The following is a 27,347-nucleotide window of genomic DNA, read 5'->3' as shown; positions in this document are numbered from 1 at the left end:
TTTTTTTTTTTTTTTTTTTTTTTTCCTGAGGCTTAGCTGCTCCTTGTTTTCCTCTTGTTAGAAATGATGCAGCTTTAGTTAATTAACCGGGTATCTGTGCCTGTGTTCCTGGAAAGCTCCTGTAAACTTGTGGAATGGTAAATTGCTCTTGGTTCTTGGAGATTACCATGAGCCATATTAAAGGTGATAATGCTTTTGATTTGGTGCAGTCATGTTCTGTACTTGTGCCAGAAGATCTCCCCTGGGRGGTGATCAGCCAGGAGGAAAGGAGGCTGAGGGGAGACCTTAGTGCTCTACAACYRCCTGAAATGAGGCTGTMRCCAGGGAGSTGTTGGGCTGTTCTCACAAGTTACAGAATAAGAGGAAGTGGCTTCAAGTTCYGCCAGTGGAGGTTTACATTGGATACTAGGAAGAATTTCTTCACTGGAGGGGTTGTCCAGTATTGGAAAGGCTGTCCTGGGACGTCGAGGAGTCACAGTCCCTGCAGGTATTTAAAAGATGTATAGAAGTGGCACCTAGGGATGTGATTTAGTGGTGGACTTGGCAGTTCTGGGTTAAGGGCTGGACTCAGGGTTCTTTTCCAACCTAAATGATTCCATATGGATCCTAATGGATTTTTTTTCTTGGTTGCTGCTGCTGTTCAAGCTAAGCTCTGTCTATATCTACCTTTGAGCCCTATTCACAGTATTTTCACTGTACAGTTCTAAAAAAAGCGTGACGCTCCAAGATCCTGGCTGGCTTTAATCTGGTTTCCTTGGTGCTGCCAGGAGCGAGTGCAGTTCTGTGCTCAGCTGGCCGTCTGTGTGCCTGGAGGAGAACTTTACTCTTTAGGACAATTACATCTTCTCAAGCCTTTCAGGGTGACAGGAAGCTAACACAGAAGGCCTTGCATGGTAGCTTTCCAAAGGGAATGCTGACTTAATGAATATTTTATTTTGTATTTTCTCCGCAGAGATTTTGTGCTGACAAAAAGCCCAATGTGATCCTTTGAGTAGCCCAAGCTGTTTTCATCTGAGAGGAGAATTTGAGGCATTATCTATGCTGGTACTGCAATGCTGAGTTCTAGCTCGACGACTGTGAAGAATTTCCCTCTGAAGAGGAGGCTCTGTTTTCTGCTGAAACTCGTGTGCTTTGTCAGCTCAGTGTTAATATTTTGTGAATTTTTAATTTACTATGTGGTAATATTTCAATGCCGATGGCCAGATGTGAAAGGTGGAGCTCACATGGGTGAAGAAGAGACTTCAGCTTCAGTCCTGAAGGCCATAATTTTAGCTGATACACACCTACTTGGTGAAATCAAAGGACATTGGTTCGATAAACTAAGAAGGTAATTATTAATTTTTTTTGAATAATCTCTACCCAGTTTTCAGAGTTTTTAATAGTAACTAATGGGACAATAATTCACTGTCCCATTAAACAGCAATTAATTAGAATTGTAGTGAAAAAAATAAACAAGCTGGTATTACTTCTTACATCTGTTGGTCCTGATTGTATCGTGGTGGAATTACCCACCAGGTAAGATGCTCCTACTGTCCTTACACCTGATTTCTAAATATTTAATTTGAATTTCATAATATATTTTCATATTTCAATGTGTAGGAGCTGTTGTCCCATTCCCATTGCCAGGCTGTGTCCGTGTATTCAGAGTTGAGGATCCAGAGGCAAGGCAGTGGTAACTGGTTCTGTATTTTCCTTTCAGGGAATGGCAAATGGAGAGATCTTTCCAAACTGCYTTATGGTTACTGCAGCCAGATATTGTTTTTATTCTGGGAGATGTTTTTGATGAAGGAAAATGGAGCTCACCTCAGGTATGACATCATCAGCTCTCTTAGTTCAAAAAATGAGGATTTCTTGAAGGAAATGGATGACAGAAGGAAGCAGATTAGGTATGCAAGGCTTTGTTTRATACTGCTACAGTTGTCCTGTTGGTGGTAGAAGTTTCTAGTCTTTTAGATAGGAATTGAAATGTTGTGATTCTCCTTCATTTTTGACAGTTTTGCCCCTCATAAAAAAATTCAGAAAATGTAAACATCTCAGTTTGTGGTTCTGTGCTATACCCTTGTGATGGGCTGGATGCCAGGTGCCCAACTAAGCTGCCCTATCAATTCCCTCCTCAGCCGGAGCTGGAGAGGGGAGAGTAAATACAAAACAGACCCTTCTCTTTCACTGACTTTGGTGTCTGCAGGGCTTTTCCTCACAAATTCTCTCTCTGGCAGCATTTTCAGTTTCCTTTTTTTGCCACCTTCCTAATGATGTTGTCCCAGATTGGGGATCAGTGATGGGCTCAGCCTGGGCCAGCAGTGGTCCATCTTGGAGCCAGCTGGCATTGGCTCTRTAGAACATGGGGGAAGCTCCCACAGGAGCCACCCCTGTAGACCCCCCAGTAGTAAAACCTCGCCATGCAAACTCACTACAAAACCAGTGGTCCCCTTTGATGCTGCAGAACAGCACTGATTTGATTTCTTCYTTTGCTTTTTTCCTGCAGGCATGGGCAGATGATGTCAGAAGATTCCGGAAAATGTTTAAGCACCCAGTTTCTACGGAGCTCGTGGTCATTGTTGGGAATCACGACATTGGATTTCATTACGAGTAAGTCTTGTCAGTGAAAGGAGCACACAAGTACCAAGAATGAAGGGTCAGCATGCACACAGTAACTGGTTTTGTGTCTGAGGGACCTGCTTTGTGGTTATACAGAAAGTTTTTGATCATGATCAAATTAGAACGGGTCGTAATTTAGAGTAAGGCCTGTGCACAAAACAGGTTTATGCTTCTGTGACCTTATGAGGGTTGTTCAGAGCTGATCCTTCTGCACTGATGTGGAATTCTTGAAGCTGCTTTCCCTTGCAATGGGGCTCCTCCCCAGAAAGGTGTCTGARCATATTTCCTTTCCTGTTATCTCGGCACAGAAGGGGTAAGTGCCCTCACTCTGCTGACACTTGCACTGATGGGAARGGCCGGAGGACACGAGGGGGTGTCAGAGCAGCCCTGTGAGTTTGCTGAATGATTGTGTGAGCTGGATAATGGARCAGCAAGCTGCATCAATAGTCAACAAACTAAAGCAGCTGTGTCAGAGGAGTTSCAATGGCAGTTTCTTACCTCAGTTGTATTTTTGCTCTGTGACAGAATGACTACTTACAAGGTAAATCGATTTGAAAAGGTTTTCAACTTTACTTCAGGAAATCTGATAACTCGGAAAGGAATAAAGTGAGTATATTTGRTTTCTTTCTAAAATTTTTTTCTAATAGTATGGGAATGCTTAAGTTAGAGCCTTTTATTTTTAATCATCTACCTCAGATGTATTAAACCCCAAACACTCTGTACAAACCTGTAGTTTGATATGGACTGGAAGCTGTACTTAGAACTAGGTAAATTGCAACAATTTCCTTTTAAATGGAAAAGTACTGTGGAGTCAGAATCCATTCCTCTGGTTTGCCTTTATACTTCCTTGCAGCTGGTAATGAGCCATGGCCGTAAACACAGTAGGATTCATAAAGAAACACAAACCAACCCCCTCTGTRTTTACAAATTAGGAGTTTCATTAATTTTAGTACCTTCTTTAGTCTGTAGAACTTAGACCTTTGAAGAATTAGAGAACAAAGCAGCTGCGTGTCCACGGTTTTTCCACAAGGTGGGGTAATAATGCACAAGCTGGTTTTGGCTCAGAGCAGAGCCCGGTGCACTTTGTCCTCGCAGCTGTGTCCCCGTGGCTGCACTTGCCTGCTTTGTGCTCTGTTACCTCCAGACACCATGCAGGAACCCGGTGAGGGATGCAATAGTGGGTTTGTGGACAGGCGTTTGTCTTTAAGSCTCAGATTTAGGAAGGGAAGGCCCATTGCCACTCTGTGTGTGGCACGTGTGTCCTCAGCTTGTACTCACCTGTGGAAATGTGAAATTCAAAACCTATAGGTTCCCTTAATAAGCAAACRAAAAATGTTTAATTAAAAATTCTGAACGGGTCTGGAAATGGATGTGTCTGTTTTAGGAAGATGTCTTGAGTTTTGTGAATGCTCAGTATAAAGCTGTTGCTTATCATGCAGCTGTGAGGTTCTCTAGATATGTATTACAGGTGTTAAAAAATAATTATTAAGAAATATCTCCATGTCTCCTTCGATAAAACAGCACAGCAGAATTCYTGCATGCAGTTGCAGATTGTGTGTCTAGAATCCATTAACTGAAATGAGCTATCCCATCAATGAAACATTGCTAGATAAACTATTTTACAACAAATCTGTGGTACAGAAGGACCTTTATTTGCTAAAAGAGAGTTAATTTTTGTTTCACTATTGACTAGTATTTCTTTAATAAATGCATTCAGCTCATTTGTGTCTTCTAAACACATTGAATTGAACTGGGGATATATCTCAAGCTGAATGTGTGACTGACTAAAAGGGTATGAATCTTGTGGCAGAAGTTCAAAGTTGATTTGAAATCTGTGGAGCAACCTTCTATTACAAATAAAATTCTATTTTGTGGTTCAGGGAATGCAAAGTACAAAACTAAGCTTGTTCAGGGTAGTCACCCAAATGCAGTGTTTTGCTTTTCAGTTCTGAAGAAATCCAGTGTCTCAAATTCTGTCTCTCAGGTCTAAACTGTGGGGAGAAAAGTAAGTTCTCCTTTCCTGCAGAATTTAGTTTAGTGATGAACTTCTAACATTCCACTAGAATACAACTTAAGTATCCATTAAAATATAAAAAAATCTTGAAATGTAAACATGAAGCATAAGGGACATTGTACAACCTAATTAACAACTGCCTAAAGGAGCCAACCAGACAGAGACATGGCTATGGTACAGGTACCCAGAGGAGGATTTACAGCACATGGTTTCAGGAGCTACAACATTCTGTTCTTTTGTTGAGCTGTGTCCAACTTAGGAACACTTGCATTTTATAAAATGAAGTTTATCGATACCACACGTGTGCATGAACAACAAATSCCTTCCTGTCCTCCCCACTTATCTTCGCCCACCCCCTGGTATTTTCCAGCTTTGTCCTAGTGAACAGTGTAGCCATGGAGGGTGATGGCTGTGCTGTCTGYCGTACCTCAGAGGCAAAACTTGTGGCACTTTCTCACAAACTGAATTGCTCCCAGCAGGTAAGAGTTAATTAAAGATCTGATTACAGCCAGTGACTCCTCTGCTGCACTGGGAATCCTGATACTGTAGCATAGTCAGGATATAACCAGACTCTCCTRAAAAAATCTGCTTCCAATTCACATTGCAACTTGTTAGCAGGTCTTTCTCCCCCTCATTTCCCTCYTAACCATTTTTACTTAATTATTAACGGTGTTGATTTGCCCTAATGGTGTTAACTTCCTTGTCAGTGCTGCCAAGGGTGTCATTTCCTCTGTTCTGAGGAATGGCCGAAGTTCTGTAACCTTCCCTGTGACTCAAGATACATAATCCTGCGTTTATATTTATGGATATTATTCTTTTTTATAGCCTTCAAGCATATGCTTTTAGTTTCCTGATTCTACTGTGGCCCTTTCCTCATAGCCTAGTAGTGTTTTAATTGTATTTTTTCATCAAATCCATTGCTTCTTGTATTTCTTTACTCTTCCCTTTTTTCATAGACTGACTGGRTGCATAGTAGGCAGCATGACTGGCTGGCCTGGCAGTCAATCAGGAAGCCAGCTCCCAGTGGAAAAATTGCCAGACTCTATCTCGCTTGGGCTGCCCTTAACTCCTTTGCCTTGCTGGAGCAGAGATCCTGCTGCTGCTTTCTGCACTCAGGCAGAGCACAGCTGTATTTACAGCATAGACAGAACAGGCAGTTACACCAGTTCACAGTGTAAAAAAACTCCCAGAAGTTCATACAGTGGGTAGTATTGAAACACTACTGACACCTAAACTGCTTAACAAAAAAAACAAAGCCAACAACAACCCCACCCTCCCTAACCCCTTAAAACCCAGCTATTGCTTAATTACCTTCACMCCTTCTATGGCTTGATTTCATTCACAGAAACCGAATCGTTCCAACAACAGATGCAGTGAAATGGAAAAGCTTCCAGCTTCAGAACCCATCCTTTTACAGGTGTGTTAGAGGTGGGGTGAGGCAACATATTGACCTGTTGTTTTTGTGGATTTATTACTGTTCCAGACAGGCTGGATCACTAACAACTGATCCCTGCTTTTAATTACTCYCAGCATTACCCTCTCTATCGGAAAAGTGATGCTGAATGCACTGGAGAAGATTCTGCTCCTCYGGAAGAGAAGAAGATCCCCTTTAAAGAAAAGTATGATGTACTGTCTCAAGAGGCATCACAAAAGGTTGGATTTATTTGGAACTTGAGTGTCAGTGGGTGGGTGAGAGGGGGACAYGAGTGTAGATATAAATAGATTTAAAAATTGTGGCAAGCCAAAATTGTTTGGCTGAGACAAACGGAGCACAGCTGCTCCTGTCTAATGAGGCCTGTGAGAAGCTGCTTCTTAGAGCTCCTCCCCTCAGGATCCTCATCATCTTGGCCTTGGTCCTGCTGGGATTCCCAGGTACAGCTCCTAAGTCCTGGCACTCTTGAATCTGCTGTGGTGCCATTATCTCCATTTCAGCATTCTGTACCTTCTGTGCTGTGCAAATTATTGTCACATCTGGTAGAATGTCACAGTTTTCCAACACTTTGAAAGCATCACTTTTGCTGAATTAGTAACTACAAGAAAATGTAAAGCAYTCCCTAAAAACTTAATGGTCATTATTTCTTTCCTTCTGCACAAATGCCTTCACTCAAGATTGTCAGTACAAGAGTCTTCCTTAGACAAGAAATTAGCATTGCTTTACTAAACCCCACGTTTTTCTCTTTGTGATATTCACAGCATGCCATAGCCTTCATTGTTCTGATCTCTGGGGCCAAAAAAAAAAAAAAAGCCCAGTGTTTGGGATCAGGGCCAAATGGGGGTGATTGAGATACCAACACATTTCTTACTGGAAAACAGAAGTTTACAGAAAACACTTTGAAGAATTAGAATTGCCACAATTTCACTCTGTTAAAAGGAAGAAAAAGGGGGGTTTTAAGTTCAATTTCTATTTTAGCTGTAACTTAATTTTTGTGCTTAACCATTTTGTGTTCTAGCTGCTGTGGTGGTTTCAGCCCCGTTTGATTCTCAGTGGGCACACTCACAGTGCTTGTGAAGTGCTGCACGCAGGGAAAATTCCAGAAATCAGTGTCCCATCATTCAGTTGGAGGAATAGAAACAATCCTAGTTTCATCATGGYAAGTTTTAATTTTTTTTTTATTTTTGTCAGATAACTTTCATAAATAAATCAACATGGCAGTCAGCTATATTTTAGAACTGATTCTACCTGTAAAAACGTAAAATAAAAAAAAAAAAAGTTGCCTACCCACCCAACCCACTCAGTACACTGCATCCACTTTATAAAGTACATCTGTGGGAGCCACATGTTCTGTGTGGTACAAAGCAATGCTGTTAAAGACCTAATTAGTATCTGGGTACATTTTCTTAGAAAGAGGGTGCATTGTAAACTATTGACTTGTAAAAATAATCAGTATTGTGCACTGAACAGTAGAAAGACCAGTTTGGCTTGGCTGATTTACCAACTATAAAAACACGACTGTATCCACCTCAATCCCTTTTGCACGGTGATGATGGTTTTCAAACGTGTGCATTAATGCAGTGAAAGTGTTTGTGACGTGCCCACAATCTGCCTTCTCATTGCCAATTCACATTTTATACAGTGTGTTGGTTATGCTTGTGCAGGCAGTTCCAGTGCTCAGTATATCCTTAGAGGTAARTCAATTAGTTCCCCAGTTCAAAAATAAAACAGAACTCTTAGAAACTTGGAGTAAGAAGCAAAACCTACAATCCATTTACAGAGTGGTCTGTGACTTGGAGGGGGAAATCTTTTATGTATGTTTTACTGCTGTTGAGTTTAGGCTGCTTAATACACAGATAACCCCAAACATTTAAATTCATTTTATGCAACTGTTAGTATTTGTTGTTGAAAGTAGTTCYGTTTATTCCGTATTCCTGAGTAGCTGCCTTCATACACACACTCTCTGCACACGCCAGACAGCGCATTTTTACTGCAAAACAAGAGGTTGGCTAATTAAAGTTGCATCCTCTTCACTACTGTTTTAATTCCTCAGCCTCGATCCATTGTAAACTTTAAACTGCAAAGTCAAGCCAAAACTCAGCGAAGTTCTTTGTCATTGAAATTTGTATTTCTAATTTGGATTAGCCAACGTGTTTTTTTGCAGCATGTACTGGGTAAGGAGGAGGGCTCAGGGGAGGACGGGGCACATTCACAAACCTAACTTTAGCCTGGAAAGGCTCCTTCCAGGTGAATTTACAGCAGCTAAAGTTAGGCTTCTCTTGAAGGCAGATCAGATGAGGAGCCCAGCTCTGTTTATGCTAGATGGGAAGATTGGCCTCTGGGCTAATGTTGGTCTGGTGAATATTCCAGTTARTGCCCAGCACCACAAGGTATGGACTCTTCAGCCCTCTGGAGAAGGCACTGGTACTAGGAGACTGGCCCCAACCCTTGCCACCCAACACACGATTTAGAAATTGGAGATCTGACAGCTGTGGTGTTTACTCCTGATTCAGAACCCACGGTAAAACAGCAAAGTGACAGTCTTCATTTCTTTTCCAGGGCAGCATAACACCAACTGATTTCTCCCTCCAAAAATGCTTCCTTCCATTTGAGAGCAGAGTCTTCACTATCTACTGTGCAGCAGGTGCTCTGCTTGTGATCCTGGTACTAGCTCATGTTCAGCTTCTCACTCCACCATTTTATTTTGCTCAGCGTTTAATCAGTAAGCATAAAGCAGTATGAAGAGCCAGACATCTGCATTCAGTCACTGAAATACCAAAGCTGAGAACAGTCAAACATCAGACTATATTCATGCCAGCAAATGACCTAATTTGATTGCTAGTCTGAAGGCAGGTTGCATTTACACATACCATAGAAGTCCTATACAGCTGATATGACTACTACAGGATAAATAATTAACTGAAATGAACGTTTCATGCTGTACAAAAATACTGTATTCGACAATCAAATGAGTCCTTTTCCTGCTATAATTTTTGTATCAAATATGTATATTAAAAGTGTAACTGTACATTATGTAAATCCTATAGTCTCATCACTTGTCTGCACTTGTGTCTTACCCTGGTGGAGGCTGAATCTTGCAAACTGGGAACATTTCTCTTTTATTGCTGCATGGCCCTTCGAATGTCACACTTGTGTTTGTTAGGGTCAGGCAGAATCTGGATGCATCAGCACTGAGAGATGCGGATTTCTGTAACCTTTTTAAGGTGTTGTGTGTAAAGGACTGTGTTTTGGGATGAGAAATTTTCTGATTCCTGACACAGCAAATTGTTAGCTGACTCTAATTTGCAGTTATCCGTCTACCAGACAACAAGGGGAAGAAGCTCGAGGATCCAGTTTGCTGATACACACTTGAAAAAAAATTAGGGTGACACCTCAAGCTGCTRCTTTCAAAGATGTGCTATGATGAGCTTAAAAAAAGAGGGCCCTATTGCATCCCAGAGATCTGTGGTGAGGGGCCCTCCAGTTGCCAATCTCCTGCAAGAAGGAAGGTCAAACAGATCTGCAGTAACATTATCCTATGCCTCGGCCCTCAGTCTGCGGACAGACAGGGACAGGAATGCACGTTTTACATTCCACGAGTTCTGTCGACTTTAGTGTAGTGTCACATTTTGGACTGCTCCTCTGTGGGGAGGCAGATGCCACCAGCTGTGCCACAAAGATAAAATCTGAGCTCAGCATCTTCACTGTGTGGGGGAAGGTGGGACAAACSTACTGCTGCTCTCCACCCACCCCAGAAAAAACAGAGGGACTACGTCACACCAGGACCAGTTTTTCTGCGGATGTTCCCGCAGAGGCCGGAGCTCTAACTTGAACTCCTGGGCTGGAGCTAGTTTAAAAAAAAATACTATCTTTTGTTATTCATTCTATTACTTTCTTTGGCATGAGAAATAAGAGAATTTTAGGGATTTTGTTTACTATTAGCTTATTCCATCCAGCCTTTCAATTTGAATATGACTAAATTGAACATACAGATTTCTGGGAAGAGAAAATGGTCATATTTTAGTATTTAAAATGGGATTGTTTTATATTCAGCTGGAAACAAATTCTCAATTAGCCTGAAGTCTATATTTAAAAAGATGACTGATTTGGGTTTCTAACTAATAATAGTACAGTAAAAAGTTAATAAAACCTGCTGATATATATGCCAGTGTGGGGACTGTGTTAGCTCTTCATCTCTCCCTAAATTTAAAATGAAGTRGGGGGAATGGTCCAAAGTGTGGTAAAACACTCTATGAAGTAATGTAGTCTAACACTTCTCTAGGTTTCTGTTATTGCAACTGTAATTTTAGACATTTGTACAGGTTATCTTGGACACAGGAAAAGTATATAGTCACAGACATAAAACACCTATGTATAAAATATAAAGCAGTGTTATAGTTACTAAAAAGGACATGCCTTATTGCTACAGCAATTCTTGCTTTTTATATATTGTACTGTACCACAACTTGTTTTGAGAATGTCATTTGCATAAATTATTCAAGTTTGAGAAATATTCACACATTTTGATTCTACAATATTTAAAATAAAACAATTTTCTAATGTGTCTCTTTATTAAAAGAGAAATAAAAATGTCATCTTGTAATTCTCTTAGGCCAGACACAAGGGTTTATACACCTTTTTTTTTCTTATCTTCTTTCTCGCTATTTACTTGCACAATGAAAGCCGCTGTTGGTACAAAGATTGAAGAGCTCTATATAATGGTGCTTTACACATTCACAATCGGTTTGTGCAATTGTGAAGTTCTATGAATGACCAAAGAATTACCAAACATATTTTCTAAATATAAAGGACAAAATAAAAAAAAAAAAAAAAGAAAGAAATCCTTGGTTCCCATTAAAACAACACCAGGTTGCAATTTGGACACTTGAATGAATTCCAATGTTTTAAAGCTGAGACTTCAAAAGAGAAAGGCATGTTTGCTGCAACATCCGGTGACTGTAATACCTTACTTGGAAAGGTAAGTGGTTAATTTGCATAATTTATAATTTTTATACTAAAGAGCATTTTTATATAAACCAGAAAAAAACCCCTAAACTCTACAGATAAAGTTCTTACCTCCAGTCACTGCTGCAGGTAAGGTTGACATCAAGCTGTACAGCGCAATCAAAAACATACTTACATCTTAGCTCATTTTACAGGTACAGCCATAATCAAGGCACAAAGATCTTCTACAAGTATTTTTCTTCAATAAAGTTGTACAAAATAATATTACATTTTACAGTCTGTACAATATAATAAACCAGCAGTAAAACAAAAAATATATATATAGGGAGAGGACTGTTGTCCAAGAATGATCGGAACTAAAAGGATCATTTGTGGACAGCACAAATAACGTAAGTGAGGGTGGTAAATTTTCTGCCTAGATGCAACAGGCTGAAAAGTAGCTGTAATTCAAATGCCTGAGGTGTGCAGAGACACTTAGCTCCAAAACCCCAGAAAAATTGCTTTGTCTTCACTGTTCCTCTCATTATCTACTCTACTTCCTGTGCCAGTAACGGCTTAAAAGAGGAGGTCACTTTATCAGTTGACCTGCAACTCAGAAATGCTAAAAACTGTGACAGAGTAATAAATATTGTGGTGCTGCTACATTGTGTGTCTACTTCCTCAACAGTATTTAATAACCTGATACAAAGTGCATTAATCTTTTTTTCACCCATCAAGTACTCTTCAATGTCATGTTAAAAAGGAAACCCACACAGAGGGATAGGTATGACTTTAGTGTCATCCAGCTGACATACCGGTCTGAACTGAGGTTAACCCACTGGAAAAAATTTAGCAGGTCACGTTCAGTTTAAAAAAAAACAAAACCTAAGGGAACAGAGGTAGCCAAAGGGCTTAGTGGAATGACGAAGAAGTGGCATGTCAAAATAAAGCACAAAAATAGTCCCAAAAAGCATGAAGGGAAAAWAACCCAAACTTGCTTCAAATCAGCTTTAAGGTTAAACAATTAAAAGTAAACAAAGTGAAGAGACTGACATTTCTATAGCATCTTCCACCCTGTGTGGGGTAGTATCAAGAGAAAGAGTAAGGAGCAAAGAATTGAAAACCACAGGTTCCACGGTGATCCCCTCACAAGAGTTCGTACTGGCGGAGGTGCATCCTCTGAATGATGTCTCGACAGTCGTTGAACACTCTGCGGATATTTTCTGTGTCCACTGCACATGTAAAGTGTGGGTAGCAGTAATGCCGGCCGTCTCCACTCGCCGTACTTATCCTCTGTGGAAAGAGGGAGGCAAAAAAGGAAGGATCATGTGCCATGCCAGGGGAAGTTTCACATCTACAGACTTAGGGAGAACTAAAACCCTGGRAAATCTGTATACAGATCACTAAAATAAGTAAATAAAAAGAAGGGAGGGCTGTGGTCTGGTCCAGTGAATGACAAATTTGAAATGAAGATTACAAAACATTATGRATACTGTTACGAGGTCAGTACAGGAGTCCTTTGTACGAGCCACCCATGGCATCCTCAGCTGCACAAGCTGTCGCCATTTGCACATCACTGTGCAGCTAAATCTGGGCTGCTGGCAGTTGTGCAGCCTGCTATGCAGCTGTCCTAGGAATTATTTTCTTTTTTTGGTGCCATCATGTGGCAAATTCTTGAACTCTTGTTTTAAATCAGCAACACAAAACCCTCCCAGTTGTGGAGCCAGCAGTGGCAGAGAACAGCATTCTACCGCTTGGACTTCTTGTGTGAGGGCCCCTCAAGTCACCTTCACTCACAGCACTTTCTAAGCCAGCTGAAGACTTGGGATGATCACTGAGTCCAGAATTTAGTGGAATTATCACCAGAGTGTCGGGGCTCACATAGAGTAATAAAGCATTGCACAAATCCAAGAAACATCAGACCATACAGAATTACATTTTCTCAAGGCTACTACAAAACTTTTCAGGTTCCAATTTAAAGCTTCAGCATCATTTTGCCCGTTGTTTTCTTGTTTAAATTCCCCAGGATTAAAAAATATATATATAAAACAAAATCTTAATTTTTGTTCTGTATTACTGTAGGACTGATAAATATAAATCCATTCTAGATCATTATCTTGCAGAATATAGATGGAATGTCATGAAAGCGTCAGTTTTTGGGATACTAATTTTTATAACTATTTTCTAAATTTTATTATAAATTGCTCTGGCTAAACAAGAAAAGACAGTGTTCTATCTCACTCTGGCTACACTATATATTTTTCACACAGGATTTATTTTATGTGTAGGTTACAAAAGCTATAGACATTTACAAGTCGTAATTTATGTAATTAGATCAACAAGAAATTGCAGACTTTTTCCCAGGTAATTTAGGTAATATTAGACAGTCAACACTGATTACACAGGGATGTTCCTACACAATCTAAAAATTACTTTCTTACCATGCTACTCTCCATACCTAGTTCAAGGCTCACCCTCAAGAAAAATGCTAATAAATGTCTGCTTGTGTTTATTATGCACTGATTTCACTCATGTCTATGAAAGTAAGTTGCCCACAGTGTCTTGCTGACACCTGGTAACACACACAGCATGCCAAAAGACATATTTTCAAAATATCAGGGGTTTTTCTATTTTTATTACCAGACAGCTCTTGCAGTCCTCTCATTTGGAGATAAATGCAGAATTTTCACCCCTACTCAAAACTCATTTTGAATAGTAGYGTGTTACTCAGCACCAGTTCACAGGGGGAAAAAAATCCCCTGGGACACTGATGAAAGAACATTTGCTTTCCAAGTGGGAATATTTAATACTGGCTTCCCTACACTGCAGGGGTCAGGATGACACACGAATTTCAAGGAAGCCTGGTCTGTGTGTTTGAACAGCAGCTCCTTCACTGCCCMGATTCAGGTTTTTTAAAAACCAGCAGGAACTAGAGGGGCCATGCCACTGTTCGAACAGGGCTTACACCAGGGATGTGTTCAAACAAAACAGCAGCAGCTGGAGAGTTCTGTGTACAAAACACCACCCAGGGCTGGGAGCAGCCTCACCAYGGAGCACAAGCACGCTGCCTCCAGGAAGAGTCTGGGATGAGAAAGGATGTGCCTGAGCTGAAGAGCAGAGGGATTCCTACATTTCTAGGACCAGGATATGCCCTCGCCAGCCCAGCCCYGAGGTGTGGGCACTGGCCTGGCTTGGGTCCAACCCTCTCTCCAGAGCTGCTCCCTGACTGAAATCCGACAGATTCCAGCCCCGCAGCCCAACCCCAAGGAGCCACAGCCCCCACACCAACCCTGAAAGCATGAGCTGGCATCTTTTGCCTTTCTAATCCTCATMTACTACTGTGTAGCAAATTATTGGAAATGTGATCAATTTTAACCTCCTACTAAAATTCCTCAAATGACAGGCTTTAAATTTGCCACAACCACTCCTACAGCCAGACAGAGTTTTCAGGGGTGCAGCATTATGGTGGTGATTGTCACACATATCCACAGCTTATGCAGACCTGCATAATAAACCCAGGTTTCTCTGAATCATGCCTGAAAATTTAACAGAGTGGAACAAGGAAAAGGTCATAAATCAAGAGACTTARGAAAAAGGTATAAAGCAAACCAAGGCAGACACAGGCAGAAAATATAGGCCTTTTCTTCCTGGTATCTGGAAGGCCAAGACGATCAGATCCCTGCCAGTCTGTGTTTCTCTTGTGCTCTTTATCACCCCCTCGATGAAACCTCAGCCTTCTGTGCCTGATCCCATGGAACTGGAAATGCCTGTTTCTACTTGGCTTTCTCCCACCTTGCCCTCTCCAGGCATGGCCACGTTTCTGGGGGCACACACAGCCTGTTCAGACCCTCTGTGTTRGCAAGACTCTCAATTCCAACAGCCCAGGAGCTCAAAGCAACTGTTTGGATGGCTCCATCCCTGTGTTCCATCACATTGACAAACCAAGCACAAAYCCAGGAGGCAGATGTGTTACAGAGGAGATGCTCTCTCCCAAACCCATGGAGGCTGGAGAGAAATGAAGGAGAAGCTGTTCCAGCCCCAAGGACTGCCTGGCAGCCTGCAGGTGCTGGTCCCAGCCCAAGTGCTCTCCTTGCCCCCAGCACCCACACAGCTTCATAGGGGGCCTCCTTCCATAATGCCAGGSAGTCATGGCAGGTAGAGACTTCCCCCCTGGATGTGGTTTTTTAAATATTGAAAATAGATAAAGGTGGGAGTTTCACCCTAGTTTCCCCAAAACTTGGATCTCTTGGAGCCAGCCTCCTTCCAGACTGGATCCCATCACCTGCTTCACAGCATTTCAGCATTCCCACAGGAGAAATTTGTCTTGAAGTGAGTTTTTATGGTAACTCTTACGTTAACACAGCGCAATCCGATATTTTTTCTTGGGATCTGGAAGGCTTAGGCAGCARCTGGCAATCCCCAAAGTGTGAATACAGTTAATTGCTTCTTTCTTGGTGCGTCAACAGCTGCAAATCCTAACAATGCTCGTAAATGCATAATGACTTTAAAATTCTTAATTCTAATGACTCAATTTGTTATCTCAAACACACACATATAGTTTCTACCAGTAGGGCATGATGGATGAGCTTTGGTTCTGATCTCTGTCACTGCTCTGCACTGTGAGAACAACTCTGAATGAGTGAAGCCACAAGTGATACTGGATWAAAGCCTCTGTTTGTGACAGCAGAGTTGGGCTGTGATTGTGTGCTGATAACTGCTTTCAAATTCAACATGGAAACAACACCTCACCAGCTCTAGCTATAGAGGAAACCTTAATTGCATGAAAAATGTGACCAAACAAGGAAACTTTCTTACAATGCCTCAGCAGGGAGATGACACCAGTCCAAAGGTGAGGCAAACCTCGTAACTGTCAGACCAGAAATATTATTTAAGCATAAAATCTGCCATTTAAAAAAAAAAATAATCTCTGCTGTCAGGTGACCACTGCCAAAGTCCTTGGAGGAATGCAGGATAGAAGTAGGAAAGCCTGTTTGTTTACACATGGACTGTACATGACCATTCTGAGCACTAGCACTTACTGTGTGACAGTTTGCATCACAGGTGACTTTATATAAAATGGGCATAAAAATGTGCAAGCACTGAGGAAGGCTCTGCAAGATGGGCAGCTGAAAAAAATTAGCGAATTGCCAGACGTTGTCCTCTCCTTCTAGCATTCTGCAAAACCCCATCAATTTTCTCTAAATAAACTATGCCATCTGTCAGTATTTCCTATGATAGAATCACATTAAGATGAAAATTACTCACTAAAAACTCATCCCGGATGAAGAACTTGGCTCTTGTGACTTTGGGGTCTTCTCCTGCATCTGGTGTTGCTGTTCAATTAAAAACAAATGACATCAGAAACATGAAAAACAAACAATCATCTACTTCTGTAACAAAAGATTTCATAAGGAGGAAGTAGCCTTTCAGTACAAAAATTGAAATGTTAGGGTTACCTGTGGGAGATTCCCGGTATGTAACTCCAAAATGAAGGGCACTGTAAAACCTGACTATGCATGCAAAATATTTTAGGAACCTGAAAATTGCTGAAATCATTGCAACAATGTCATTGGTCATATCACAAAAAGGCTTACTCACATCCACAAGTTTGTTCATACAGATATAAAACAAGTGGGAGYTGTGGTTTAGCTTTTATCAGAAACTATGACTAGAAAAAGCAGCTGAGCTGTTCAGTTTCTGCAGCAGAACAGTGTCTCCTGAAAAATGCTTCTCAGGCAGGAATGTGGGTTTAAAAATGGTTAGTCCAAGATTATAGTTGGAAAAAAATGATAGCATTGAAAGATCTTTTGAGATAYATACATATATATATATATACATTATTTCCAGGCCTGAAGTCAGCAGAATACTTCAGATATATTGCCCACCAAGGGGTCTTAAGCTAAATTCTTGTTGAGCAGGAGACTTGTTGGTCAGTATTAACTCTTCATTAGCAAATGAAGTTGTCACTATCTAGGCCATGCAATGACTGTGTTTACTGTAGGTGTAAAAATCAACACAGTGAAGGGACAACCTCTTTATTTCCTTTCAGTGTTATCTGTCATATAGGATACCAAAATCATATGCTTATAAACATAATATTGTAAAGGGAGAATTTACCAGAATATGGAAACGTATCTTTCACCCGTAGTGCTGGGGCTAAAAATAGAGCAGCAGCACAAACAGCATATTGGAATTCAGTGCTGCTGCCCTTAAATAATGTCAGCTGAAATTGAAGAATCAGTGAACAACTACAGGTTAAAAATAGAGAGCTGCTTCATGCGTGAATATTCTGGATCACTCTAGATACCCACTGTGAAATCGCTTTGAGAAATATCAAAAACTACTTCTTTSTGACAACTGGCTTATTATAAAAAAYGCAGAAACTCCMTCTATGTGGTGTGTGTTTGAGAGGGGGAAATTTGGGTGATGGAGATAAGATTTCTTCTGAAAGCCCTTTTAGCATTACAGAACAGGTGCTGGATTTGAGGATAGCTTATTTATCCTCTGTGCCTGAAACTCAGAATCACACTCGTGAAGTTCCAGGCCTCAATGAAGGCTGAAAATAGCTTATCACCATGTACCCTCTATAACCTAGGCTGTTGGTGGTGGTTGGGGGAGAATGAAAGCCTTTTCCAAAAGGTGGCTGCAAGCACCACGCCAGGGACATCACTGAGGTAAGGCAGAGGTGAGTGGTCAGAAAGTAAAAGTTTTACTCAGAAAGTAAAAGTTTTACCACTTTTGCTAGACGGAGACCTGAGACATTTGGGAAGCCCTCTGCCTGGCATAAAACTGGCATACTACCAGCTTTAATCTATGTAATATGTTACTGTGGTGCAGGAGTCACTGCACTTCTTGAAGAGATAAGAAACTGATCACTCCATCAGCACAGCTCTCTTCCTATCTATTGATGGGGCTTTCCTTGCTGGTCTGCTGGGCTTCCCATCACTATTTCAAAAACTGAAATTTACAGTGTTGGAGGATGCAAAATGGCTGCAAAGTTAAAGTCTCATGAATCCCCAGCAAGTTCAGCACTATGGGAGGCTCAGGCAGACACATCTGGCAGGGGTGCAGACACATCTGGCAAGGGTACAGACAGCCTGGCTGCTTTGCTCTCCTGTGACTGGAAAGGGGAGAGCAGGTGCTCCAGATCCAGAACCCCTTCAGACCCTGCCCACACTGGGGTGCCTCTGATGCTGCTGGCACATTCCTTACCTGGCCAGCAGCTCATGTCAAGGAACAATGTGTGCTCATGAATGTGTGAGAGAGAGAGAGACAGGGAGGAGCTATGAGCTGGACCATGCCAGCAGGTCCAATCCCAGCATGGGGAAAAACCTTACCATCCTCAGGTACGGTATAATGCGCGTATTCAGGAAAGTAATCTTCAATTTTTGATTTCCCTGCCAAGACTTTTTCAGCCAGCATGTCCTGTTTATTCAAGAATAAAATGATAGAAATGGTCCGTAACCACCTGTCAAAAACAAACCAAATGTCTGGGTTATCTCTGACATGTTGATCAACAGAAACATATCACATTAATAGAAAATTTTGCCCTGGATATTGCTGAAGGGAGCAGTTTTCAAAATTTTTTTCTGAATTCTCTTTTAGATATCAAGTTGGGAAACTGTTGACATTTTCTAGAAGCACCACAGTTCACAATCAGATGTTACTCTCTGCTTTATTTAGTTGTGATAAAGAAAAGAAAAAAGAGCACTAGAAAGCTGCCTTCCCTCAGACTGYTCTGTCTTAACTACTGCTCATCCACACACATATACCATCTTTTAGGGTGGCCTGTATGACACCTGATGAATGAAGAGAAAATAATCTCTCTTTTCTTCCCCAATTAATCCATCACTCTGACAATGYGCCTCGGGACTTGCAGTTAACATTCTTCCTTCACTCTACCTTCAATCACTTCTCTGTGCCGAGTATCCTCACAGGTATGAAAACTTCGCTACTTTATTTTGCACATTGTTTTCACTTGTTCTCTACCAGGAGCCCATCTGGGTTGCTGTTTGGTTACGTACCTATGGTTTACAGGCACGGTGGCAGAATGGCAGTTCAAAGGCAGCTACAGTTAGGTTAGATYTGAAGCATCACCCCCCAAGGCAGAGGTACCCTGTGCTCTCAGAGAGGACCCTTAGAGAGCAGCTGCCCGAGTAAGGAACAAGCACAGTGAGCTGCTCCTGCTRCCATGTTTGAGCAGGAGATCAAATGTTCCTCACAGGATCTCGGCCCAAGCAGCACAGTGACACCAGGAGACGGTCTCTCCTGCCTCCCTCACAGCAGCCAGCCAAGGGTGTTTGCCCTTTCCAAGCTGTCTCCAGACCCTGCCGCATTTCTGGCAGAAGTGAAATGCCACGTGCACTGTCCCTRTGCCATGGCCCCTGCCATGGGGGGGTGGCACAAGTGGGGACACCCTGAGACCTGGCCTAGCCTGGGTATTTTCTGTATAAACAACCTGAGCCTACAGTAAGGGGAGTCCTATTCTGTAAGGAGTTGAACTGTAATGAAACTGGAAAGAATGGGTGGGAAATGAGGTTTKTTTTACCTATTATTCCAGATACTTTTGAAAAGGTCCAGGGATTCCCGTAGTCTGTTTGTGTTATTGTCTTCCCTTATTACCATGTTGTAGCTGCTGCAAGCCACAACAAAGATGATAGCTGTGACGTCTGGGCAGAATACACAAAAGAAAGAAGGAAAGAAAGGAGAGAGAATAGAACATTTCTGTTAGTCCAGCACATACTCCTCAGGGTAACATTGCCATTACTCACCAATCTGCCAAAAACACCAGAAAAAAACTCCTGTATTGATGAGATACTTTGTGTGGTTATGAGCAYTAAGCTGCTCACACCTTAGAGGTAAGTTCAAAACAAAACATGGAATAKTTTTACTTACCATTAAAGCATTGGATCCATTTTCTTCTCTCATCYCTCTGGCCACCTACATCAAACATGCTGTTAAAAAGCCATAGGACGTTATATCACTTATGTGCACTAGGAAAAATCACATGAAGCATGCACAGCACGAGGGTTCAGTTTAAAAATYTGACAGCCCCAAGAACAGAGGCAGTAAAATATTGCCTGAAGAGGAGAGAGATCTGATGCTGCGCTGCATGTCAGAGACAGCTGCATGGCTCCACCTGCCCTGCTCTCAGAAGGCCACTGAGCTCATAAAATGAGAAATACACTCTTCAAGGACAAGTGTTGGCCTTTCCAGTCCACAGAAGTGCATATAGCAWGTAAGGCTGGACCTACCGTACTATAAACAAGGACAGGTTTCAGGATATTATGAAGGGTGCTGGGGAGAGGGCATCTCTGTATGGAGGAGGACACAGAGGCAGCTTGGCCCTGTCGGCACTGTCACCTTTCTGGGCAAGAAGTGGTCAGAGAAGCCAATCTGACTGGGGGTATTTTACAGACACAGCAAAATACACCAGCAAACACAGAGCTTGAAGCCCTCTGGAAGAAGGGAGGATTCTCACTGACCTCTGTGAGTTCTTAACCCCAAAGGTATTTTATCATTTTACAGTGCTATACCAATGCACCGGCTTTTACAAAGAGCCACACACAACCCCACTATAGAACATTGCTAACATAAATAAYTAATAAAAGCTCTTTTCACAAAGTATGAGGTAATTTTACTAGGAYCTATGGAAAGARAGCGAAAAAGCCAAATCAAACAACTAAAAACCATCCACTCCCACCCTAAGCCAACTATACCATGCATACATGAGCACAGACATCTAAATGAAGTTGTTAAAAATTAGTATAATATTCATAAATCATTACTAAGAGACTTACTGGAAATTTACTTTATCTACTTGAAATCTTGTTTCAAAAATCCCTGATGTCAACACTCTGCATCTTAATAGGTCCTGGAAATGAGAACAGAGAAGCTGATTAGTTGACTTTTTTTCTAACCTAATTTTGTTTTTAAAAGCTTGGAATATTATTTTCTGTGAAAAGTCTTAAATGTTTTATTTAATTAAAATTCAATCAGACCTGTTGGTAACCGGCATTTGACATGGTAGATAAACTTGATCATGATCACTGCATYTGGTTTGTGCAAACTCAGAAAGCAGGAGACTCCATCTATGTTATATTCTTACTGCCCACCTGTTCTTGATGGTCATACATCTTGGTATGTGATACAGATAATGAATTCTGAAGTTACATAAAACTAAGAAAAATTTTATTCATGTTGTAAAGTCAAGCATTCAAATGTTAGAAAACTCCAGATTTACAGTTGCCCAGGCAACCTTAACTCTGCCCTCTTTTGTACTGAATGAGACAGGAATCCTATCRAAATTATAGCTTGTGACTGAGTAATTAAAGCTCTATTACAGAGCACAAGGGAACAGAATTTAGGGTGYATAGAAATGTGGCATTTCTTTCTTATTTTCAAAATAGCAATACTTTACAACTTAACGAACTTTCTTTTAATAATTAAAAAKTAATAATTTCCTTAATTATGAAGGCGAGTTGGCAAAAGCAATTTATGATGCCCCCTCCCTGGATGGAAAGAGGCAGCCAGTGGTGGAGAGTGCAAGTACAGCTTGCCTTTTTTATCCTATCCTACCATCTACTGCTTCTGGTAGCCAAGGCAAACCTTGGCTGCTTTGACAGCTGCCTGCACTCAGCTGAAAGTCACTAAACTTAATTCTTTTMGTTATTAGATATGTATTAGATATTCTTATGTTATTAGATATTATGGCTCATAACCACAGTAATTTTCTGTCACTTGCTGACAAATTTGTTGTGGTGCAAAAACAAGAAAAAACAGAAAGCAAGGAAAAAGAGGAAATTAGTTCACAAGTTAATTCAGCAACTGATACAACATAACAGGATGAAAATAAAGGCAAAAGAGAATCCCACCCTCAGAGCGTAAGTTTTCCACCTGCAAAATACCAAGGACCTTTTCTGATCTTCGAAGACATAGGACATTTCCTCCCAAAGGAAATACCAGGCAAAGTTTCTAGGTGATGAAAGACTACTSCAGGTAGAGAAAGGCCTCTCAGGAACAAACAAGCCAACACTAACATAAATAATGAAAGCAAAAATGAGACTTTGCTTCACTGAMTTCCCTCTCCAGGTGAGTGATATTGATGCTGAAATCCTGAGGTCTAGATGGAGCAAATCCCAGTGCTACCGCTTTGGTCTGAAAATGTGCTGAGTGCTTTAATAATTGATCCTATATTGGGTCGACTATAGGACATGTGGTATAAGGACCTAAACTAGGTCTGAGGGAACAGGCTCTACTCTGCATGCTTCCTTGGGTGATCYGTGCCAAGTCACTTCATTTCTCTCAATTTCAGTCCCTGATTGCACAGTGAGATCTGACAACTCGTCTTGTTTTTTTTTTTTTAATTTTTTTTTTTAAGGGCATCCACCTGTTAAGGCCTTGCATGGTTAGACTGAATTATCCAGTGCGGGAATTCTCTTCTGCAACCTGTATTTGCAGTTTATAATGTGGTCCACAGTCTTGGCTGAGACTGCTAAATGACTGTGGGACAGCAGCACTGAAAAATAACAACTTCAGAAATTGCTGAAGCCAGGCAATGTGGTGAAGCCCCTTCTTACTTCAAGGCTGCACCAGTTCAGCCTTAACATGAATGTGTTTGTCACCGAAGCACTCCATAGAGAGGTATCACAGCATCTGGGGAAAAAAAAGTAGTCCTGCAAATAAGGCTTAAATAGAAACTCTGCTGCCCAAAGGAGACAGGCACAGGCTGGAAAGAAGAAATTCTGTGCTGAATGGGAAACAAGAAGACAAAACTGATTAGGAATCTCCCACCTWGATGTAACAGTAGTAAAAGACAAGTCTGCACCACCAAAATGTCTCCTCTTCTTTAATATTCATTACTAAACTGCTAAACCATATTTTGCTATTCTGCCATATGCCCTATTTCAGCTGCAGCAGGGACTAAAATAAATTACACAGACAATCCAGATGARTGAGACCCTGCCCCAATATTTTTACTAACCTGATCTGTGGGTGTGTAGTCATCCATGCTGACGCTGTCAATTCTTTCTAAAAAGCTAGAAGAAAAATAAACATGCACTTAGATGTGTAAATACYGTGTAGTAGAAGACATTGCACTGCCTTTTCTAGTTTAGACTCTGGCTGTGAAGTAAAACACAACCTGAATAGTAAAGTTATGAGCCTGATGATTTCCTTATATTGCTTTAGGTTACATTTTATAAGCCAAACAAATATTTTATCCAGACTGTTTCAATACAGCACTTTTCCAGTTACCATTATGCAGTACTCACAAGTGGTTCAAAATCAGTTAAAATGTTACAATTTTATGAGGTCTGCTAAAAAATACTATGACTAACCATATGTCATAACATCATATGATTGTTAAGACTTAAGAAAGATTTTGGGGTTTAATATAGAAAATGTGGTGAAGGGGTGCCTTCATTTAGCATAGTGCTAATCAAGTGTAATTTTACGTTAATTATGGTCTCAGTAACGTTAGCAGAAATGCCGGTTGGATTGATTTGCTACCCTCCAACACTGCAACTAAAACATATAAAGTAGAGGTTAACAAATCTGATYCTTTATGTCACCAAAACTTGGTGAGATGCAGAGTGAAAGAAAGACTTAAAATTGCAGAGAAGTGCAAGAGAAAAGAGAACCAGAAAAACAGGGGGGAACTACATTCTATGATTATTTAAAAGATTTTTCAAGCTTTAATTATTTCTGAGTATATGTTAGAATGGCAGCACTTAGGGATATAAAAATGCCATTTTAGATTTATTGGTAAAAGAGGCAGGTTCTCCTTTCTCACTTCCACCCATTTCTTAGATCTCATGTGAGCCCAGCTGGCTCATTTTCCCCAGACTGCCTGTCTGGAAGCYTTCTTGAATTTCTACATTGTTATTTGGTATTTGGCAATGAATATCTCACTGGCTGACMCATCCTGCTACAATATTATCAAGATTTCTTTATCAAAAAGCAAGTTTTCCTCAATTTTACTTGGGTGGTCATGTGGAACACATGTCCCACTTAACTGCAGTGGAATAGAAAAAAAACCAGTGAATTTTTGATTTAAACTGTAATTCACTGTTAACRGAGGGGTCACTCACACTGACCAGTTGAAAAAGAGATCCCTAAAAGCTGTTTGTAATTCTCATATCCCATGGATATGAACTGAAAGGAAAAGAAAATACATTGCATATGTATTTACTTAGAATATTTTTCCCTTTCGAGTCTCCATTGTTATAGCAGGGAAACAAAATGCAGTATTTACAGTTAGAATATTCAGCTTTTCTTTCTGGATGATCAAGGAGTAATGGCYAAGCACAGGGTGTTTAAAAAACAACACCATTTAGCACAACTGAATGGGTACCTGATAGCAAAACCTTATGGAAGAAACTCTGAAGTAAAAGCATCTTTTCACAAAAGCACCTTCCTTGCCAGAAGCCCCATAAATTTATATAAGGATATAAAAGTACATTTTTATAGTCAGCTACAGTCACCATGGGAAAGCAGTTGCATTCAGGCTGAACCTTTTGGTCAGATGATTTGCATCACCTTGAGAACCTTGATCAAGAAAAGTTAAACTTCAGTTATCCCCACGGTTTATGCAGACACCGGAGCACAGCGATGCATTTTTAAGTGGCACATCTATTACCTAACGGAACTCTCATATATCACATGTGCAGCACAGGACATGAAAAAAGAAGGCAAAAAAGCCCAGAGCAAAAATGCCTCCAGGGTGAAACTTCCTGAACATAGAGTAATTTTCCCTAACACGCCTGTACTYCTGAGTGTGTTCCAAAGTATGGATTATGGCTGACACAGAAAGGGATCTAGTTAAGAGTGTGGACTGACAGAAGTATTTGTGCACAAATACAACTCCATCACAAACCCTACCAGACTGTGAATTGGTGGCTTTTTTTGCAGAAGCAGTTATTGTGAAGTTGGTTATAAATCAGAGACAATGCATCTTGTCTCCACAATACCAGTACATTTTGGCAGAATTTACCCAACACGGGTTAAACACAGTATTTAGAGCTAACTCACAGCTTTCTCTCCTATACAATATGCAGTTAAGGAAGGTTGTTGGTTTTCAGCACTTGCATGTTTCAAACAGACAAATTGCAGTAAGGAACAGAGGAGTCAGGAGTAATGCAGTTAACAATACACAATCCATGACACTTTGTGAAATGGTAAGTCTCCTAATCAGATGTCCGACCTAACAGCTGAAGTCATCTTCCATTTCCTCCCAGTAGAAGGACCAGTTTTGAATATCCTAAACTGCAACATAGCTAAGAGAGAGCCAGCTCTGACAAATACAATGTGCTTAAAAATATCATTTGACAAAGCAGCTGTACCATTTTAGGCCTGTAAGGTTGCTGTCTGCATGTAATCCATATTAAAATAAATGCAACGATTTGTAAGGTTTTACCTGCCACCTTGCTGTAACAAGCTGGAATGGTATCACTAGCATCCAATAAATCCACAGGCAGCTACTATTAGGATTAGGATAAATTTTGGAGCTTTATAAAAAATCAACCTTTCCAGTGTGTGATAGACAGGCTTCCTAAGATTTTTTTGCAACCACATCCATCATTAAGTGTGCACCGAGATTTCTAAGACAGTGAAACACAGACAGCTATAGTCTTAACTTTTGAAAAGAAAATCAGTTCTTGAATATCCTTCACATGAACTCCTTACTTGGCTAATTAGCAGCAAGAAATAGTTCTGACAGGTAAATGTACATACTAGGTACAAGTAATGGATTCCAGATGAGATAAGGAGTCAGTACTGCCTCATTTCTAAACACACTAATTTCATTCTCATTACTGTACTAAAATGGGAAAACTGAAATTGCTTTTCTAAACTGCTTTCCAGAGAACATTAACTTCACCTAATCCTAACTTGAATAATTATGTAGTGACAAAATATAGATTATCTGATACATACATATATATACAGATATAAAATTTACGGATCAGCAAATTTTGAATTTATGTGATTGAAATTTCAATTTAAAGAGCTTGAAGTACAAAAAGATTTCTCAACTGTGGCAACGCTCATCTCTTAACTCAAAGAATCAGTGTGAGGAAAACACCGTAACAGAAGAATGAATAAAAATGGACACTAAGTATCATCTACTCTCTTTATAGATTCTGTTTTTTTCACTTTAGGAATGTAATTATTTTCACAGAATTATGCCTTTTTACAATACTGATAGATCTTCTATTTATGTAGCTGCTATAGAAACCCATACTCAGGATTTATGTTAATTCTGCAGTGAGTGTTTTGCATGCATGTGCAGTCAACTTCAAACTCACACTTTCAATTCAACAGTGAATAAAACAATAACATGATACGATATTTGTATTTCTATTTCATAACTGTRCTTTTACTTATAAAGGATTCAGACAGATATTTAGTATGGCATTTAGGTTCTTAATTTTCAGTAGAGAGTTTTACATTTCCTTACTTGGAACAGCAGCAACTACCTTTTTCTTAAGAAATTAATTAGGCAAGGTATGAAGGAAGGTCTCTACTGCTCTGCTTGGAAATGAAGTGGTTTGGTTTAGCAACAAATTAAAGCAAAGTAAAATGAACTGATAAAGTTAAAAAAAAATCATGAGCTACTGACATTATTATATCTATTATTAAGCTGATCTGTAGTTTTATAAATATCTTCAGTGAGTTTCCTAGGAAACTCAGCTGACACATAGTTTGACAAGCAATCTCTAAATTTTATATTATGCAAGCTGTGAACACAAAAGTACAGGTTTTAGATGTGCCTGCCAGTGCATGTGGGAACTATCAATAAGCATTATTCTCTTAAAAAACCAYGGCAATTTGAGCAGCAGTAGCAGCTATATAAGAATTTCTGAAAAAAGGATTCATAAATGCACAAATAAAGAGGAGGTAATCGTACATGAAAATCCTTTTCTTACTGAGCAAATCACTACATGGCTCTGTATAGATATTCTGACTCCACAAACGAAATGACAATTAGAAGAAAAATCGTGTCTTGAGAATAATATGATAGACAGAAAACCCATGCTATATTTGTAAGTGTACTTTGACATCCAAAGAATTGGAAAGATTTAGTGCTAAATCACAGATCAATACAACAAACGAGGCATTTTAATAAATCTTTATCTACTTCAACCATTTTTAATGCTCTCACCCTAACACTTCCATGGCCTTGTATCAAAAAATTGCTGCGGAAAACAAACCAAAGCCAAGTCAAAATGCTTGTCCCTTTAAAAGAAAAAGGTATTGTGACACATCTTCTAGGTTTTAAGTTCTCAGAGAGAAGAATCTCAAAATCATCCTCAAGTAAGTTTGGATCAAGAAACATTTAATATTCGGATGGGGCAGGAC

The 27,347-nt window shown here is 40.3% G+C and overlaps 2 protein-coding genes across 11 annotated transcripts in view; one reads left to right on the top strand and one right to left on the bottom strand.

The window, feature by feature from the left end:
- The window catches only part of MPPE1 (metallophosphoesterase 1), a 29,449-nt gene extending 20,663 nt beyond the window's left edge, over positions 1-8,786 (top strand). For 7 of the 8 annotated variants that reach the window (XM_057368937.1, XM_057368938.1, XM_057368940.1 and 4 more), the window contains 9 exons: positions 953-1,327; positions 1,700-1,808; positions 2,486-2,589; positions 3,124-3,204; positions 4,983-5,091; positions 5,958-6,029; positions 6,143-6,265; positions 7,063-7,204; positions 8,605-8,786. In XM_057368937.1, the coding sequence (XP_057224920.1) occupies positions 1,053-1,327; positions 1,700-1,808; positions 2,486-2,589; positions 3,124-3,204; positions 4,983-5,091; positions 5,958-6,029; positions 6,143-6,265; positions 7,063-7,204; positions 8,605-8,786 (1,197 nt within the window). In that variant the 5' untranslated portion in view covers positions 953-1,052. Of the gene's footprint in view, positions 1-323; positions 488-952; positions 1,328-1,699; positions 1,809-2,485; positions 2,590-3,123; positions 3,205-4,982; positions 5,092-5,957; positions 6,030-6,142; positions 6,266-7,062; positions 7,205-8,604 lie in introns of those variants that run through there. The other variant, XM_057368941.1, reaches the window with a different exon arrangement.
- A 3,242-nt stretch (positions 8,787-12,028) lies between these two features.
- The window catches only part of GNAL (G protein subunit alpha L), a 177,148-nt gene continuing 161,829 nt past the window's right edge, over positions 12,029-27,347 (bottom strand). For all 3 annotated transcript variants that reach the window (XM_057368930.1, XM_057368931.1, XM_057368932.1), the window contains 7 exons: positions 22,972-23,026; positions 20,789-20,862; positions 19,884-19,942; positions 19,537-19,657; positions 18,326-18,456; positions 16,254-16,321; positions 12,029-12,281 (listed from right to left, as the gene is read on the bottom strand). In XM_057368930.1, the coding sequence (XP_057224913.1) occupies positions 12,135-12,281; positions 16,254-16,321; positions 18,326-18,456; positions 19,537-19,657; positions 19,884-19,942; positions 20,789-20,862; positions 22,972-23,026 (655 nt within the window). In that variant the 3' untranslated portion in view covers positions 12,029-12,134. The remainder of the gene's footprint in view (positions 12,282-16,253; positions 16,322-18,325; positions 18,457-19,536; positions 19,658-19,883; positions 19,943-20,788; positions 20,863-22,971; positions 23,027-27,347) is intronic.

This window comes from Malurus melanocephalus, unplaced genomic scaffold, assembly GCF_030028575.1.
Source record: "Malurus melanocephalus ecotype Western Australia unplaced genomic scaffold, MMel_1.1 scaffold_99, whole genome shotgun sequence".
Taxonomy (NCBI): Eukaryota; Metazoa; Chordata; class Aves; order Passeriformes; family Maluridae; genus Malurus; species Malurus melanocephalus.
The sequence above is the reverse complement of the archived record's forward strand: the minus strand, read 5'-3'. Positions and strand labels throughout refer to the sequence as shown.